Consider the following 14,647-nt stretch of genomic DNA (forward strand, 5'->3'; position numbering starts at 1 on the left):
ATTAATGCTTCCAGGCTATATGCTTGTATCTTTTTTGATCAACTTGTGTGTCGTACTTAAGCACTGAGTAAGCTTGGTTTAGCGAATATTAAAATATAAATTATGGCCATAGCAGACCAAAATAGCCTACAAGTGATATCACAGTAGAAACTATCAAATTAAAGATATCAAGCAGTACAGTTATCAAATACGCTTTTAATTAAAATACTTAAATAGGTGAGTCCATTGCTAAAATGCCTAGGAATTCCTGTTAATTAATGGCCGTGCTTCTTAAGCCAGCACTTATTTTTTGCTAGCCACTTTGTTCTATTCTGCCAATGCGTAAATTTCTACCCAAGCCATGGAAATAATTCACATTTTCCCTTTTCACACAGATGAAGAAGAAGAAATTGAGCAAACTGGCTACTGGACATCTGATTGCACCATCTTGAGAGGCATTGTCTGTGAAAAAAGATCTTTTGATGGCTCTGTCAAAATTTACGAGGATGAATCGATCGTCGAGGCCGAGACTTTTTACTGGCATCCACTGGCTCAAGATACAGACATAATTCAGAAGGGCTTGGGATTTGTAAGAAATGGTCTGGGATTTGGTAAAAACACCGAGAAAATTACCAAATACTTAGCCAACAACACTGTTGATACTGAATTGCCAACAAAAAAGAAAAAATAAAATAGAAATTCCACCACATATCCAACACTCCTTTTTGTGCGTTCTTATTTCCTTATTTCAAAGTAGCTTTTATATAGAATATTCCTAATTGCTTTCCTTTTTTAAAACGGCAGAAACCTTGGATATGTGCTCTTCTATCTCCTTCAACTCATCAAAAACATGGCTTCTGGCTGCTGCATATGCATCTTTTTCAATTTCCTCAGATGTCATTTGAAGTTTATTATTATCCATAGATGGGTCAAACAAAGAATATTTGGCAAACCAGCTTAAACGCAAATAACGCTATATAAGTCAAGCTTGCGCATGTTTACGTTTATATTTGCTGTGTTTGTTTATCCGTTGTTATTTATCTGTTTTAGACTTCCCATTGCCACATAAATTGCTTAAGAATTGTTTACACAATGTTTTACATAATGAATGTCGTGTCCGCAGTAGTAGCACAAGACAGTCTTCTGGAATCATTTAATCAAGAAATATATCCACTGCTTCACAGCGTAGCTGACTCTGATCACTTCTCTAAGATCAAAATGGCCTTCAATGAAAGATGTCCAAAAGAGTCCAAGCAGTGTACACTGAGTTCATGTACTGTTCCAAAGATTCAGTTTGAAGGTGTGGATGGGTATATCGATTTGAGTCGTGTTGTTGAATCGTTTTCTACTACCTCCCAAGGCTCTTCTGATGTTTGGAAGGAGATGTATTCCCTAGCAAAAAACAACATAATCCTAGAGAAAGTACTAAGTGGGCTGCACTTCTCAGTCACAACACACCTAGCCTCGAAACACACTAAAATACTTAATTTTTACTTTAGAAATCCTCTATTATTCAAAAAACGATACAAAAAGGAATACAGAGATAATTTTATGTTTCTATACTCGATAGTTAGAGCCTCGTTGGCGACACTTGCAGTGAATGCTGGAGAAACAACAGAACCAGCCAAGTTATTGAGTATTAAGACAAGAAGGTTAATGAAAAGAGAATATGAAATAAAAAAGGATAGAAATTCATTTCTCAGTGACGCAACCAACAAGAAATCACTTTTGGATGGTAATTCAGTAAAGGATGTTGAGCATTTAGATGATGAGAACATTCTGGAACCGAGCAGTGCAGAAGAATTCATGAATGGTCTTCCAAAGATAGGAAAGGAAAATATTGAAATAATAAACGAAATGGTAAAGCAGGTTGCTTGTCTGCAGTGTCAAAAATGCAAACTGTGGGGGACCATCCAGGTCAAGGGGCTTAAGGGTGCAATCAAGGCCTTAAACCGCATGCCTCTTTTCAAAAACGAGGTGATATGTCTCATTAACTTATTTAGACAAATGAGTATTACAATGGTTGAAAGCAAAAGAATGCTGAATATTCAATTCCCCATTCTTTATATCATTATTATCTGCCACAAACAGATGTTGATGCTGACTGTCACTTTACTTGCTCTAACACTTTTACTTCTAAAGCTGAGACGAAAAAGACACTTGAAGACGGATTGATTAAAGCAATTCAAAATAATTGGTATTTGCATTTTACTGGTTGCAGGAGGCTAAATATGTATATGTTACATCCATTTTAAATTCTTTTTGATCATGTTCGTCTACCTGCAAAACTAATTTATCAATTCTATTTTGTCAAAGCTGGGCTTGGTTTTTATATTGGCCATTGAGCATATTTCCAATAGATCAGCATCAATTGATTTTCATTTGTTCACTGCTATTTGTCATTACTATCAAATGTTTCAGATCCATTTAAAACATTTAAAACTTTAACCCTCTCTATGGATAAAATTCTCATTGCAGTCAGCTCAAACGATGGAAAGAAAATTGATGAAAAGAAAATAGCGGGTTATATTGCAGAACTGAATGATTTGAGTCATGAAACACTTAAGCAGCTGCTTAATAGCTGTTCTTCCCAGGAACTGGCATTATTTATAAAGCAGGAGTTTTTTAAACAGATAAATGCTAGAAACATGAAAATTACTGGTGAACTGGCAGAAGAACTGCGATCTGTGTCTACTGAAAATACTAGGAACGTTGTGGAGCTTTCGGACCACGTGGATGAAAGTGAAGATTTGGAAAGATACGACAAAAATCTAACGGAAGAGGAGGCAATTAAAAAACATTCGTTTAATAATTCTAAATATGATAAGGCTTTGGAAATGTTTTTAGGTGCTTTTAAGGCTAATGTTAAAGATATTAATTTTGACAAGGCTGTATTTCTTTCAAAATGCATTGTAGAACATCACATCAGTGAATTTTCATCCACATTTCCAAAAGAGGTCAGGTCAAAAAGCCATAATTTGAGAGAAAATTCCAAACTATGCCTGAGCGTGTACACTTCGAAGATTGACACATCGGATTTCGTTAAGATGTTGCCTGCACAGATGCAGAGTGAAGAGCTTAGAAGTAGAGATAGTGAGTATATCAAGGAGAGTTTACTGGCTTCCCAGGTTGCAAGTGCTGCAGCAGATACAGACATGTTTCAATGCTCAAAATGCAAGCAAAAAAAATGCACATATAGTCAACTGCAAACGAGGTCTTGCGATGAGCCTATGACCACTTTTGTGACATGTACGAATTGCGGACACAGATGGAAGTTTTAATCAGCTGCTTGTCCCAGTGTGGTTTTAAGTGTATTCAAATTTAATAAAGATCTGCATTTAATGTTTGGTATATATTACATTTAATTTTTTAGTATATTGAATAGATCAAACCTATCTAAATATGGTGTATGTGTTGTGTTACGCTTGACTATAACTAAAAAGGTAACAATAGGGACTACACTTAGTAAAATTTGGCCACGCGGAACAAGTATTAAAACTTCTATAATGCTTTCGACAACCGAGCTCCCCGTGCTTATCTAAGGAATAACATATAAGCAAATAAAAATAATTTAATCAGAACTGCAGTTTTGTAAATAGCCATTTAGCCTTTTTGGCCTCAAAAGCACTCTTCAAAATTTTGTTGGCTTCTTGGTTGAGTGCTGCTCTACTATTTATGTCTTCAGGACTTTTCTCAGCACTAAGAGCATCCAAGCCAACATCGGCCTTGTATCTAGTTGCAAGGACATGCTTCATATTTATCTTTTTGATGAAAGTAACAAACTTCATATTTCTTCTTTTCTGCCATGCAGGAAGATAGTCTGGAGACTCCTCCGGGGTTCTAGAAATACCAGCGAGAAGAAGCATGTTGTTTTCCAACTCTTTAACAACGGCTGCCTTTTTTCCAGCTAGTCTTCCATTTGTTATGAGTACAATCATGTTTGGCTTAAAAATCATCTGAGGATGGGGTCAAAAATTTTACAAAAATTTTTATTGGATTAGAAAAGATACAGTTAACATCCAGAGATATATTGGGTCTTTTATTTATAGACGGTGGCTATGTTGTAATGGGCATGTCATGCCGATGTTGTATTACTAGCTAGGTAGCCAAAATTAAATTTCATATTTTCTGTAAAACGGCCAGCTATAAACTAAATAGTTTTATTAGAATAGTTTTCCAACACTGGTAATGATATTTTTGTGCATCACGTCTACAATTGAGAAAATATTTTGCATAATACACTTTTGATATTAAAATGATCCCTGCTTGAATGAATCCTTTTAATAAATCAGTCGGATATTTTAATTTGATCTACGCTGTCAAAGAAGTAGAAAATTCATTTAACTAAATCCAGTTAAAAATTTTTAGAATACCTGTCAAGCATTTTATGTACACAAATATGAACCAAACTCACAGTTTTTTAACTGATTTTTTTAACTGATAAACTTTATAGTTATATTTATTTAAATGACCAGGGTTTGTCTATACTGTCGGTTTTATCAAAAGCCATGGCAGTTTTCAGATCATAAGTCAAGAGAGTTCTTGCCAAATCTTATTTTTAGCTTAACCTTAGATGATCCTTCAATTGGGAAATCTTTCAAGATATTGCTTAATGCAATGTGTGGTTTGGTTATATTGCCGTTTTGATTATATGTATCTCACGCCGCCAAGGCGTTTTTAAATGAGCTTAAAATAAGATGCTTTTATTTATTGCAACGTTACTTTTTTGATTATTGCAAATGGCCCAAAGACAGCCAATGATCACAAAGCGAGTCTGCAAGCTGAAAGAAGTTAAAGAAACAGCTTCATACATAGAAGTAGCAAAGGTTCTTGATGGAAAGGATACACACCAGGCAATAAACTATTTACTGGCAAATATCCACTGCTGTAAAATTGATGAAAGACTATTCAGTCTCATTTTCAGGAAACTCAGACCATTCTTACGCCAAATAATGGATGCAACAATAAAGCAAAGAGTATTCTTTGACATGATGATCTTCAAATCGTTTGCAAAAATATTGCAATTTTCAGAACTCGCCTATGAAAGATTTTTAGAATATTTTTCCGAACAGGATATTACTGAAGTGTTTGAAATACTTGGAGAATGCCAAGAAAAATCAAAAGAGTATCTAGCATGCCTCATTGAATGCATTTTGACAAAGTTTAGACAATCTGCTAGCTTGTTCAAGGAAATAGTCTCTAACCAAATGCTTAATTTTCAAAACACCCACAAAACATCCATAGATCTAAACTTTGAATTCAAAATCATATTACATCTGATTTCAACAAATAACTTTGGGGATAATCTCAAGGAATATTACTCCCAATTTATACTGCCATGTGCTTTGTTCTCGCCCACAGCCAACTTTGAGCCAACATCAAAGCTGGTTGATTCAATTTGCTCAATATCACCAGAATGCCAAAAACTAACGCTGGGATATTTTCTGAAAGTTTATAATCAGGCAAATTCGCTACAGCAGGTTAAAATAGTAGAGCTGACTACAAAGATCATTCACTCGATTTTCTTTTTTCATTCCAAAATTTCTGTTGAGTGGGAGTTCTGTGAAATATTAAACCATGCGCTAAAATCAGAAAGCTATCTTGTAATTGACTGTGTTATTGAGATGTTTGGAGATGCTGCAGTGAAAAGGTTTATTACAGACTGCTTTAAGTCAGTATTGCCAAGAATATTTGATAATCTTTATAGATTAAGTAAAAGGTTTTGGAGAAACGAGCAGAGATACAAAACCATCCAGACGATTGGAAATATTTTGAGGATAGACTCTGAGGTGTTTGAGGAGTGCTTGGTAAAATACAATAAGAAGAGATTCTACAGTGGGTCTCAAGATCCATCATTGGACGATGAGAACTTCTTTATCAATCAAATTAAAAGGATGCAATATAATTTCAATTGATTATTATGATTAAAATAAATAAAATAGAATGATGATTATGCATTGTTGAAGCATCACAAGCTTAGTTTATACATTATTTTACTACACTAAGTTCATTGTATGAATATTATCTTGGAATGGTGTGGTTCTGGAGCTATGCTGTCGGGTACCATACCAAAGTATTCGGAATTTGTGTATTGGAGAGGGACACTCATACCTTGATGCTGTAGGTCCATGTATCCATCCTTATTAACAGATACGCCTACAAGTTTTTCTTCATCAGATTGCTCATTTTTCGGCTTTTGTGGCGCTTGAGAAACACTTGTCATTGGGCCATAGTGATCACGCATGTACATTAGAGACGCACCAATTATTATCAAGTATATAATGACAGGAAACGATATATATCGATCTTCCTGGCATTCTCAATTCTTGATCTATACAGGCATATTATATCTAATACATCAAACTTCAGAACCTGAAACAAGTGATGTCAATGCGTCGTTTTTGTATCAAAACTATAGTCTTAGATAACAAAATATTTACATATTTGAATATAGTAGCATTAGTATATGGGCTTTAAGACTATATGTAATATGTTAAAACCAACTATCTATTAGACGTTGCTACATTCCTTTAATTAACTACTAACATCATTTTATAATTTAAAACAATACTTATTGACTGGTCTAGTACTATTTGGCCACTGCAGATGAGTTTTCATCATTTTCAACACAGAAGTTGAATGCAGAAATATGCCTTTTTAGAATGTGGTCTGCTGGATAGTCTTTGTATATTATTAGATTTGCAAAAAATTTCGGATCGACCTTTTTAAACCCATAGGTGGTTTTATTATCTTTGTATTCAGCCTTGATATGATATACAGTCCCGGGATGATACAGCTTTGGATACAAGTCTGATTCTTTCAAATATCTGTGAACTTCAACTACTTTTTCTATTGATCTCTCAGATTTTGAAAAAACAGTAAATATATTGGCAACCGAAAGACAAAGAAACTTGAAATCCAGGAGTGACCCCAATGAAAGTCTCGGTATAATATCATTACCGTAATTGTATGTTATGAGGTTTTCAATTTTTTGATCTAAAAAAGATTCTGAAACAGTCGGGGGTGATGCAAAGGCAGCCGTTTTAATTTCGCATGCTGTAATAAAGTTGTTTTTGGTGACAATCAAGTGTATTACAGTAGCCACAGCTCCTCCCAATGAGTGTCCAGTAAACAGCACCTTCTTGAGTTTATTTTCAGTGATGATTTGCTTGATATTGCCTAGCTCTACATCAACAAACATGTTTGCTAGTTTCAGTATTCCAGAATGGGCATATCCATTAAAAAACTGCGTATAGCACGCATCTAGATCATTTATAATATCGTTATGAGACAATGTACCCCGAAAACTGACAACAAGAGTATCGTCATCTATAAAAACAATGAATCCAACAAGCTTATGACTTCCTTCGTGGTATTTTATAAACTTTTCTTCGGGTATTTTGAGTCTTTCAAGAGCCACTCGTAGTTTTCTGTCTTTAATATTTGGACGTTTCAAGTCAGGCTTAATGAGAAGAAGCCAGACTTTAGAGTCCAAGTATGCAGCAAGACAATAGTTGATACACTTGATTGCTGATTTTGATTCGTCCCCAGATATTGTCGTATAGCTCTTCAGACAATTGTTCTTTGAACATCCGTTCATGCCCAAATGGTTTTCTTCGTAGCATTCCATCTTCCTAATAAGAAGTCCATCGATGATAAACATGCCAGCTACGCTTTTGAGATTACACACTGTGCTTCCATTTGAGAGAAACGACGAGATGTCGTTAATGGCCTCAAACGACTCTGTAATCTCTGCACTAAATATTTTATTGATTATTTTTTTTGTCAAGCTAGTATTCTTCTCTTCCTCCAACGGAGTATTTAAGTACTCAATATTAAATTTTATTGTAATCCTGCCTAAAAATGGGGGATTTTTATCGTAGTAGTCTGCAGACAGCAAATCAATGATTGGAACAATATCAAAGGTCTGTTCCCCTGTTTTGCTCTCTATCAAATGTTTTAACCTTATAGCAATACCAGCAACTTTAGTACTGGTACTGATGCCTAAAAAGTTTCTGTATTTCTTCAGAATGATAATATATAATGTACCGAATACTAAGTCGTTGAGGGTCTTGACTCCCACTTTGAAAGCTTGATCGAATTTAACAGATTTTCCTTTGTATAAATATTCTGTCGTATCAAAGTCTACTCCATCTGAAGATATTTTTTGGACTGACATGTGCAAACAAATTTGGGAAAACACATTCATGGGCAAAATACAAACGTAGGATAAACCTGGTTTCTAAAAGAACAAATATATAACAGTGCAAATGGAAGGATAGCTTTAGAGAAGTACATACAAAGATATTCCAAGCATACATAGTTGACAAAGAAAACATTTTATTTTAGACACATGGCATGGTTGGAACAAAGCTGTCAATTGTAAACTATGCCTAAATAAGAATGACACCAGTCCACGAATAAGGGCAAATCCACAGGTTGGGCTTAGGATTATGGACATACCATATCATAACATTCGAAGACAGTTCCATACAAACATTAGTTTTGGTGGCAGGCTGCCAGAGTAATTTTTAAAAAAGCTTCTAACTGTGTTCTCGAGCTGCCGTGACTTTTTCATCACAAATATTATTTCCTCTCTTGTCATGGAGTCAAAAACTGTAAGGCAATCATCCTTTAGCAATTCTAAACACTTTATGAAGTCTTGCGTTGCTATTTGAGAGCTCCAGAGTGCATCACTCACTGATTTTTTGAGAAAGTTTATGGTTGGTGTCCTAATATTTGGTTTTGTCTTCAAAACTAGCAATGAGGTACTGCTTTTAATGGCGGAGTACACTGTCTCCAACGACTTCATGGCCAGTACCCAATCCTTATCTTCAAATTTTAGATTTTCAATACAATCCGATATTAGATTGAAGGCAAGCATGGGGTCTTTAAACCTATGAATTTCAATGATGAGTTCCTGGGGATAGAATCTTCTGAGAAGATATTCAATAGTCGTGTTGTGTTCATAGTACTTTTCTAAAAGGGGTTCGATGGCTTCAATATCTAAATATGAAATTAGGCTATGAAAAAAGGTATGGCTATCAGAATACTTCGTAACAATATAATTCTTAAACTCACCAGTTAACCTTGTTGTTTTCAATAACGTCTTTAGAAACAGCTCAAAACTAGAAAGATCCTCAACTTCTTTCAAAAATGCCAAAGTTCTTGCCTCGTCTCTCTTGGATAGGATTTTGCAGAACTGGAGCATTTGATCCTCCGTTTCAATGTGATAAAAATACCTTTTGGTAAAGTTATAGCTTTTGGTGCAAAGTTCAACAAGCTCTTCAGGTGCTAGGTTAAGATCGGAGATAAAGTTAGAAAAAATCTCATCCTGTTTGAGAAGTGCATCGAGGAAGAATCTTTTAGAAATGCCAAGCTCGTCTTGGTTAAAGGCATCTATGAGGCTCTTGGCGATGACTGGTCTATGTCGAAGGAGACTCTCGGTAACATCCCAGTTGTAATCTTTGACAAAAGATTTAATCTTATTAAAATCAAAATCAGGGAGTGAGCAAACAAAGCTCTCTTTAAAATACTTCTTTTCAGAGTAAATTGTTTCCTGTATTTTTTCGTAAATCTCTGGTTTGCATGCCTTTAAAATTATTAAAAATGTGCTAAAATGCCGAGAATTCTCTCCAAAAAGCTCAAGAACAGTATCAATGCTACTTTCGTTCATTAAAAAAGACATCTCTTTCAGAACCCTGATGCTCTCGGCATTATTATTGAGGTATTTATTTATTCTAGTAGATGTTGTTAGATACCCAAAAAGATGTTTGATAGGGCCATCTTTCAGTCTAAACTGACCCACATCATCCTTATTAAAGTATACATTCAGATTGTTCCAAATTTCGTGTTTTGGTTTTTTTATTAACGTTTCTATGATAATTTGCTCAAATGCTTTCAGAATGCTTTTCTTTTCTAACTTTTCTCTGCTTTTCTCAGAAAAATTAATATTTGAAGATGGAATGAGATGTTTTAGTTTTAATGGAAGCAATTGATCCAGCTTTGTTCTTATTTCAGTCAGCAAATCCACAAAATCAGCCTTCTTTTTCTCTTCTATTCTAACTTCTCTGCCTTGTATTCCGACTATTATTCCGAGAACTAAAGGCGCATTCCGAGATGAAATAACAGATGTAACGTCTCTTAGAGCTCGTATGTAGTCTGTATTGTCGCTGTTGAGTGAGTTTATAATATCTGTGAAAGTCTCCTTGTCATTTAAATCCATCTCCGATATAGGGTGCAAAGGTAGAAATCTTGAATTGGCCAAGAATTTTAGGAATACCATAGCAAACAAAGAACTGCATTATAATATCTATTGTTTAAAAGTCTATTTAAACATCACATTAGCCCAGCAAGATTGTGGTCAAAATGAACTATTAACAACGGGAGAGGACATAATTATTATAACTGCAGAATCATGCCTACAATCCTAAAGCAATTACATACCTTGCTTTATATGACTTCGAGTTGCTTTTAAAAATAACCACCATGTTTATTCCTACGCAATCGATTGTCCTGTAATTTCTGAAGCTGGTTTATGACCTTCTGAAAAATTTTGGTTTGTTTATCTTTGTCCCACTACCCTTCTATGGAATCCTCAGATTTGAACGTAATAGTTGCAAGAATACAAGATCCAGATCCAGAAATACAGTTTTCGGCCCTTAAAACACTGCATTCTTTTATTTCCTCTGCCCAGGGATCTGTAGGTTTTAAGCAGCAGGATTTATACGACAGGATAGATGAGTTCGCTAAGATTGTTGAAAACCTTGATGGAGACAATAAAAAGTATCTTTACGATCTAATAAGTGTCATGAATCTATTTCACAATGACCAGAACATTCTCAGATTTAGGTTGAAGGGGTCATTCATACCAATCTCTGAGTGGGGACTTCAGTATGTGAGAAAGTTAGTGTGTTGTATTTTGGATGTCATAAACCAAAAGCTAGAAATAGAAGACTACACTTCTCTAATCGATCCCATTTCCGAATTTCTATTCCATCACAATGCCGAGATTGAGGCCATTGATTTTATCTTTGAAGTATCGTTTGTGAGTCAAAAAGTAGAAGTAAGTGAAGGGAGGAATAGAAGCTTTGCAGGGGACTTCGTTGATTTAATATTCAAATATATGGATAAGGACAATGAGGAGAGAATAACTCTATATTTGGAGGAAATGGATAGATTTTACACTATAGATAACATTATGCTAAAATTATACAAGAATAATCCTAGTAAGCTTCTAGTGTATTTGCTTCGTTTAAACAGGAAAAGCGACGCTGTTGAATATGTATGTTCTCTTTCAAATACTCCTTACTATAGACAGTGCCTATTCATTCTAGCAAGAAATAATATATATTTTAAGGAGAATGATGGTGAAACCGAAAGAATCCTATCGAACTCGTTTTTGTCTGAGAATTTTTTCGATGTAGCGTCATCTCTTGAGCTGCTTCCATCACAGAAACTGGAATATATTTTTAAGTCACTTGACAAGGAGAAAACCGAAGCAGCTGCAATTGCAAATGCGCTTGTCCATTTTGCCTATTGCCGTGACCCGGTATTTTTCCCATCTACTGATGATTACAAAGTCAAGCAGGATCTTGTCGACCATCTAAAAGCAAATGAATCAATCTCTGTTTTAGCTTCTGTAGGATTGATAAACTCCTATTCGCACGAAAAAGTAATTGAATACTATTCAAGCTTAATTTATGAAAAGGCCAGCGCAGGTGCTATTTTGGCACTCACAATAGCATCTCAGAGACATCACGACCTTGATTTTGAAAATATCAACTTGCTGATTCCATTGCTTTCTTCTAGCAAGAAGAACGATGTGTTGGCGGCAATGCTTGGGATTGCTGTTCTTTATTCGGCATCATCATCTCAGGCTGCTTATGATGCTGTGTTCCCCTTGCTTAGCTCTCCTGATTCTGAGATTGCGCTATTTGCAATATTTATCCTAGGCTCAATATTCGCTGGCACATGTGATGAGGGTGTTATAACATCCTGTGTTGATATATATAACGAAATTAAGAATGATTCATCCTTTTGCAATCTATCAGTTCTTGGAATCTCCTTAATATTAATGAAGCATCCAGAGGCTGTCAATTGTAGTTTTTTCTCTAAACTTGACAACTACACAAAAATATTATCATTTGGATTGATGAATATGGGGTCGGGAAACCCTAAGATTGTCGATGAAATACTCACTGATGCCTTCACTGGTGATACTGATGCTCTTCTCGAATCACTGGGTCTTATTTCTAGCTGTATTGTGGCATTGGGTGATGGTATTGCAACTTCTCTATTGGACAGGATTTGTAATTCATCACTGCTTCTTGATTCTTCTCATCTTAGACATGTCTTCCCATTGTGTCTCGCCTTGTTGTACCCCTCTAATCCTAGGTCTGAGGTTATTGATGCATTAGAAAAAAGTCTCAGCAGTGGAGAGACAGATTGTAACTCCTTATTTTCTCTTGGAATAGTCGGTGCGGGTACAAGATCGTCCAGGATATTAAGAGTTTTTGATACCAACTACAATAATATTTACAAAGATTCCAGAGCGGTATCAGCATTAGTAATTTCGCAAGGATTAATTAATTTAGGAAAGGGGCTGTTTACTCTTTCCCCATTCTATTATGAAAAAACTGTCATTGCCGACAAGCCTATTATTGGACTACTCACAGTGCTTTTTTTGTTCTTCGATCAGACGCTATTTCCTGATTTTTCATATCTTTGCTATATTTTGAGTATGTCCATTTCACCTAAGTATGTTAGTGGATATGAAGGATCATGTAGAGTGGGCAAACCAGTTGACATTGTTGGCCTTACGGGAAAGCCCAATAAACTCAGTGGTGCTGTGATTCATACACTTCCAATTGTTTTAAATACAAACGAAAGAGCAGAGGTTAATGATGAAGTATTGACTTCCTACATTGAAGATGTGCTGATTAAAAAAGATAAATGAGCTTTGAAATATATTTTTATCAACTCCTTTAGTATAAGACCTGTCTTTATTACCTAGACTCGTATGCATGTTTTTCTTTGATTATTATAATCTGTTGGCACTAATCATTCATGCTAACAGATGTTGTAGTTTGCTTCGACTCTAAACCGATAACTTTAAGGTGGTGTTGAAGTTGTTATAGCCACTACCCACTCGGGGTGTTTAAAGTACAAGATGGTATGGAATTAGGCTAAATTCCTGCTCCAAAACTGCTCAATGTTGCCACTTTAAAATTGAAAATATCTAATATTAAAATCTTGAAACTAAATACAAACCTAAAAACATTCAAATAGATCTGCAAGCAATCAAAACCATGCAAAAGTTTATTTAAGGCAGCGCATGCCGAACACGTCGGTCAGTCCGGGGTTTCACACACTTTGTCCATAAAAAATTCCTCTTCAATAAAATATTCAGCCAAGAACTTCAATTGAATGTCATTTTGTACCATTAAGGTTCTTTGTTTTCTCAGCTCAACTAGAACATCAACGAATTTTTCGGGTGTTACTACCTCTCCTGTTCTTTGAATATCCTTTAATATCCTGAACATAATAAATGTCCCCGTTCTTCCAACGCCTGCCTTGCAGTGGATGATTTTTAGTTTATCTTTTGGTATGTCTAAGGTGTATTTCCACAATTCCTCCATCTGCTTCCTTTCCAGCACACCATGGTCTTTCCACATGGAACATTTAATCACCCTAATGGTTTTATTCTCAATTTTATATATTTGATCTATCAAAAACTCTGTTTCATCCAACATTTCTGCTTTAGATTCTAATACTTGATATCCTTTTAGGTAGTGTAGATTTTTTTCTAGGCAAATCAGATACTCTGCATCGCATTTGAGCAGAAATTCAACAAATAATGCACCAAAGGTGAGCTTTGGTTCCTGACAGGCAATGTAGTAGTCACCATTTAGTATTATAAATGATGCATTGATATATTTTTTGAGCTTGTATTTGTCTGCCACCGATTCATCGTAGGGTGTGACGTCTCTATATCTATCATATGAATGCAAAGCACATCGAGAAAATGATATTGCTAGGTCTAATTCGGCCATAAATCTTTGATACTGCCGTGTTTTGAGATGTTTTATTAGTTTTACTAATTTTGATGTATCAAACAAAGTTGAATGATCTGACTGCAAAAACATGGGTTAAAGCCATGTGCTTACTTCTTCGCCTTTAATTAATAATTTATTGACCACATTTTATTAGATCTTGAGCATAAGTTTGTACTAAAAGAGCTATGCAGTTATCTTGCCGTTTAAAGCATTGAGGTTCTTCTCAAGACTCTCAAAACCAAACACGCTGTGGTTGATGTATTTAAATGACTTTGTGCACGTTTTAACAATCATGTTGGATCATTAATTACTTCTGAATATATTTGGACATTGATAAGGTTTTTCAAAAATTCACGTAGTAGTGATTATATGACTGGCATGTTCAAGGCAGTAAGATGTGCTCTTTCTGAACTGACATTTACTAGTATAACTTTTAACAGGATTGAATAATTCTAACTTGTATTCAACAGTATTTATCATTCCTAGCATCTGTCAAACGTCTTGTAGAGATCTTTCAAATCACTCATTAAAGACAGCGTGTCTATTATTTCCATCGTTGCTATTGTTTCGGCTTTAATCTTGTTAAAAAGTTTGATGTCGACCTTGGCTTC

The 14,647-nt window shown here is 35.2% G+C and overlaps 9 protein-coding genes across 9 annotated transcripts; 5 read left to right on the forward strand and 4 right to left on the reverse strand.

Annotated features, from left to right (window-relative positions):
- Positions 1-340: 340 nt before the first annotated feature.
- Positions 341-670, forward strand: VICG_00525 (uncharacterized protein; the record flags this gene model as incomplete). The annotated part of the gene is made up of 1 exon (XM_007603915.1): positions 341-670. The coding sequence occupies one exon, from the start codon at positions 341-343 to the stop codon at positions 668-670; it is 330 nt and encodes a 109-aa protein (XP_007603977.1).
- Positions 671-1,083: 413 nt separating this feature from the next.
- Positions 1,084-2,154, forward strand: VICG_00526 (uncharacterized protein; the record flags this gene model as incomplete). Its single annotated transcript, XM_007603916.1, has 1 exon — positions 1,084-2,154. The coding sequence occupies one exon, from the start codon at positions 1,084-1,086 to the stop codon at positions 2,152-2,154; it is 1,071 nt and encodes a 356-aa protein (XP_007603978.1).
- A 281-nt stretch (positions 2,155-2,435) lies between these two features.
- Positions 2,436-3,260, forward strand: VICG_00527 (transcription elongation factor S-II; the record flags this gene model as incomplete). Its single annotated transcript, XM_007603917.1, has 1 exon — positions 2,436-3,260. The coding sequence occupies one exon, from the start codon at positions 2,436-2,438 to the stop codon at positions 3,258-3,260; it is 825 nt and encodes a 274-aa protein (XP_007603979.1).
- Positions 3,261-3,554: 294 nt separating this feature from the next.
- VICG_00528 (uncharacterized protein) lies at positions 3,555-3,935 on the reverse strand (the record flags this gene model as incomplete). The annotated part of the gene is made up of 1 exon (XM_007603918.1): positions 3,555-3,935. One exon carries the CDS (start codon positions 3,933-3,935, stop codon positions 3,555-3,557), a length of 381 nt encoding a protein of 126 aa, XP_007603980.1.
- Positions 3,936-4,718: 783 nt separating this feature from the next.
- Positions 4,719-5,894, forward strand: VICG_00529 (uncharacterized protein; the record flags this gene model as incomplete). The annotated part of the gene is made up of 1 exon (XM_007603919.1): positions 4,719-5,894. The coding sequence occupies one exon, from the start codon at positions 4,719-4,721 to the stop codon at positions 5,892-5,894; it is 1,176 nt and encodes a 391-aa protein (XP_007603981.1).
- A 674-nt stretch (positions 5,895-6,568) lies between these two features.
- On the reverse strand, positions 6,569-8,158 carry VICG_00530 (uncharacterized protein; the record flags this gene model as incomplete). The annotated part of the gene is made up of 1 exon (XM_007603920.1): positions 6,569-8,158. The coding sequence occupies one exon, from the start codon at positions 8,156-8,158 to the stop codon at positions 6,569-6,571; it is 1,590 nt and encodes a 529-aa protein (XP_007603982.1).
- Positions 8,159-8,446: 288 nt separating this feature from the next.
- On the reverse strand, positions 8,447-10,204 carry VICG_00531 (uncharacterized protein; the record flags this gene model as incomplete). The annotated part of the gene is made up of 1 exon (XM_007603921.1): positions 8,447-10,204. The coding sequence occupies one exon, from the start codon at positions 10,202-10,204 to the stop codon at positions 8,447-8,449; it is 1,758 nt and encodes a 585-aa protein (XP_007603983.1).
- Positions 10,205-10,567: 363 nt separating this feature from the next.
- On the forward strand, positions 10,568-12,937 carry VICG_00532 (uncharacterized protein; the record flags this gene model as incomplete). The annotated part of the gene is made up of 1 exon (XM_007603922.1): positions 10,568-12,937. One exon carries the CDS (start codon positions 10,568-10,570, stop codon positions 12,935-12,937), a length of 2,370 nt encoding a protein of 789 aa, XP_007603984.1.
- A 394-nt stretch (positions 12,938-13,331) lies between these two features.
- VICG_00533 (uncharacterized protein) lies at positions 13,332-14,126 on the reverse strand (the record flags this gene model as incomplete). The annotated part of the gene is made up of 1 exon (XM_007603923.1): positions 13,332-14,126. One exon carries the CDS (start codon positions 14,124-14,126, stop codon positions 13,332-13,334), a length of 795 nt encoding a protein of 264 aa, XP_007603985.1.
- Positions 14,127-14,647: the final 521 nt, after the last annotated feature.

The sequence above is a fragment of the Vittaforma corneae genome (assembly GCF_000231115.1).
Source record: "Vittaforma corneae ATCC 50505 unplaced genomic scaffold supercont1.3, whole genome shotgun sequence".
NCBI lineage: Eukaryota > Fungi > Microsporidia > Nosematidae > Vittaforma > Vittaforma corneae.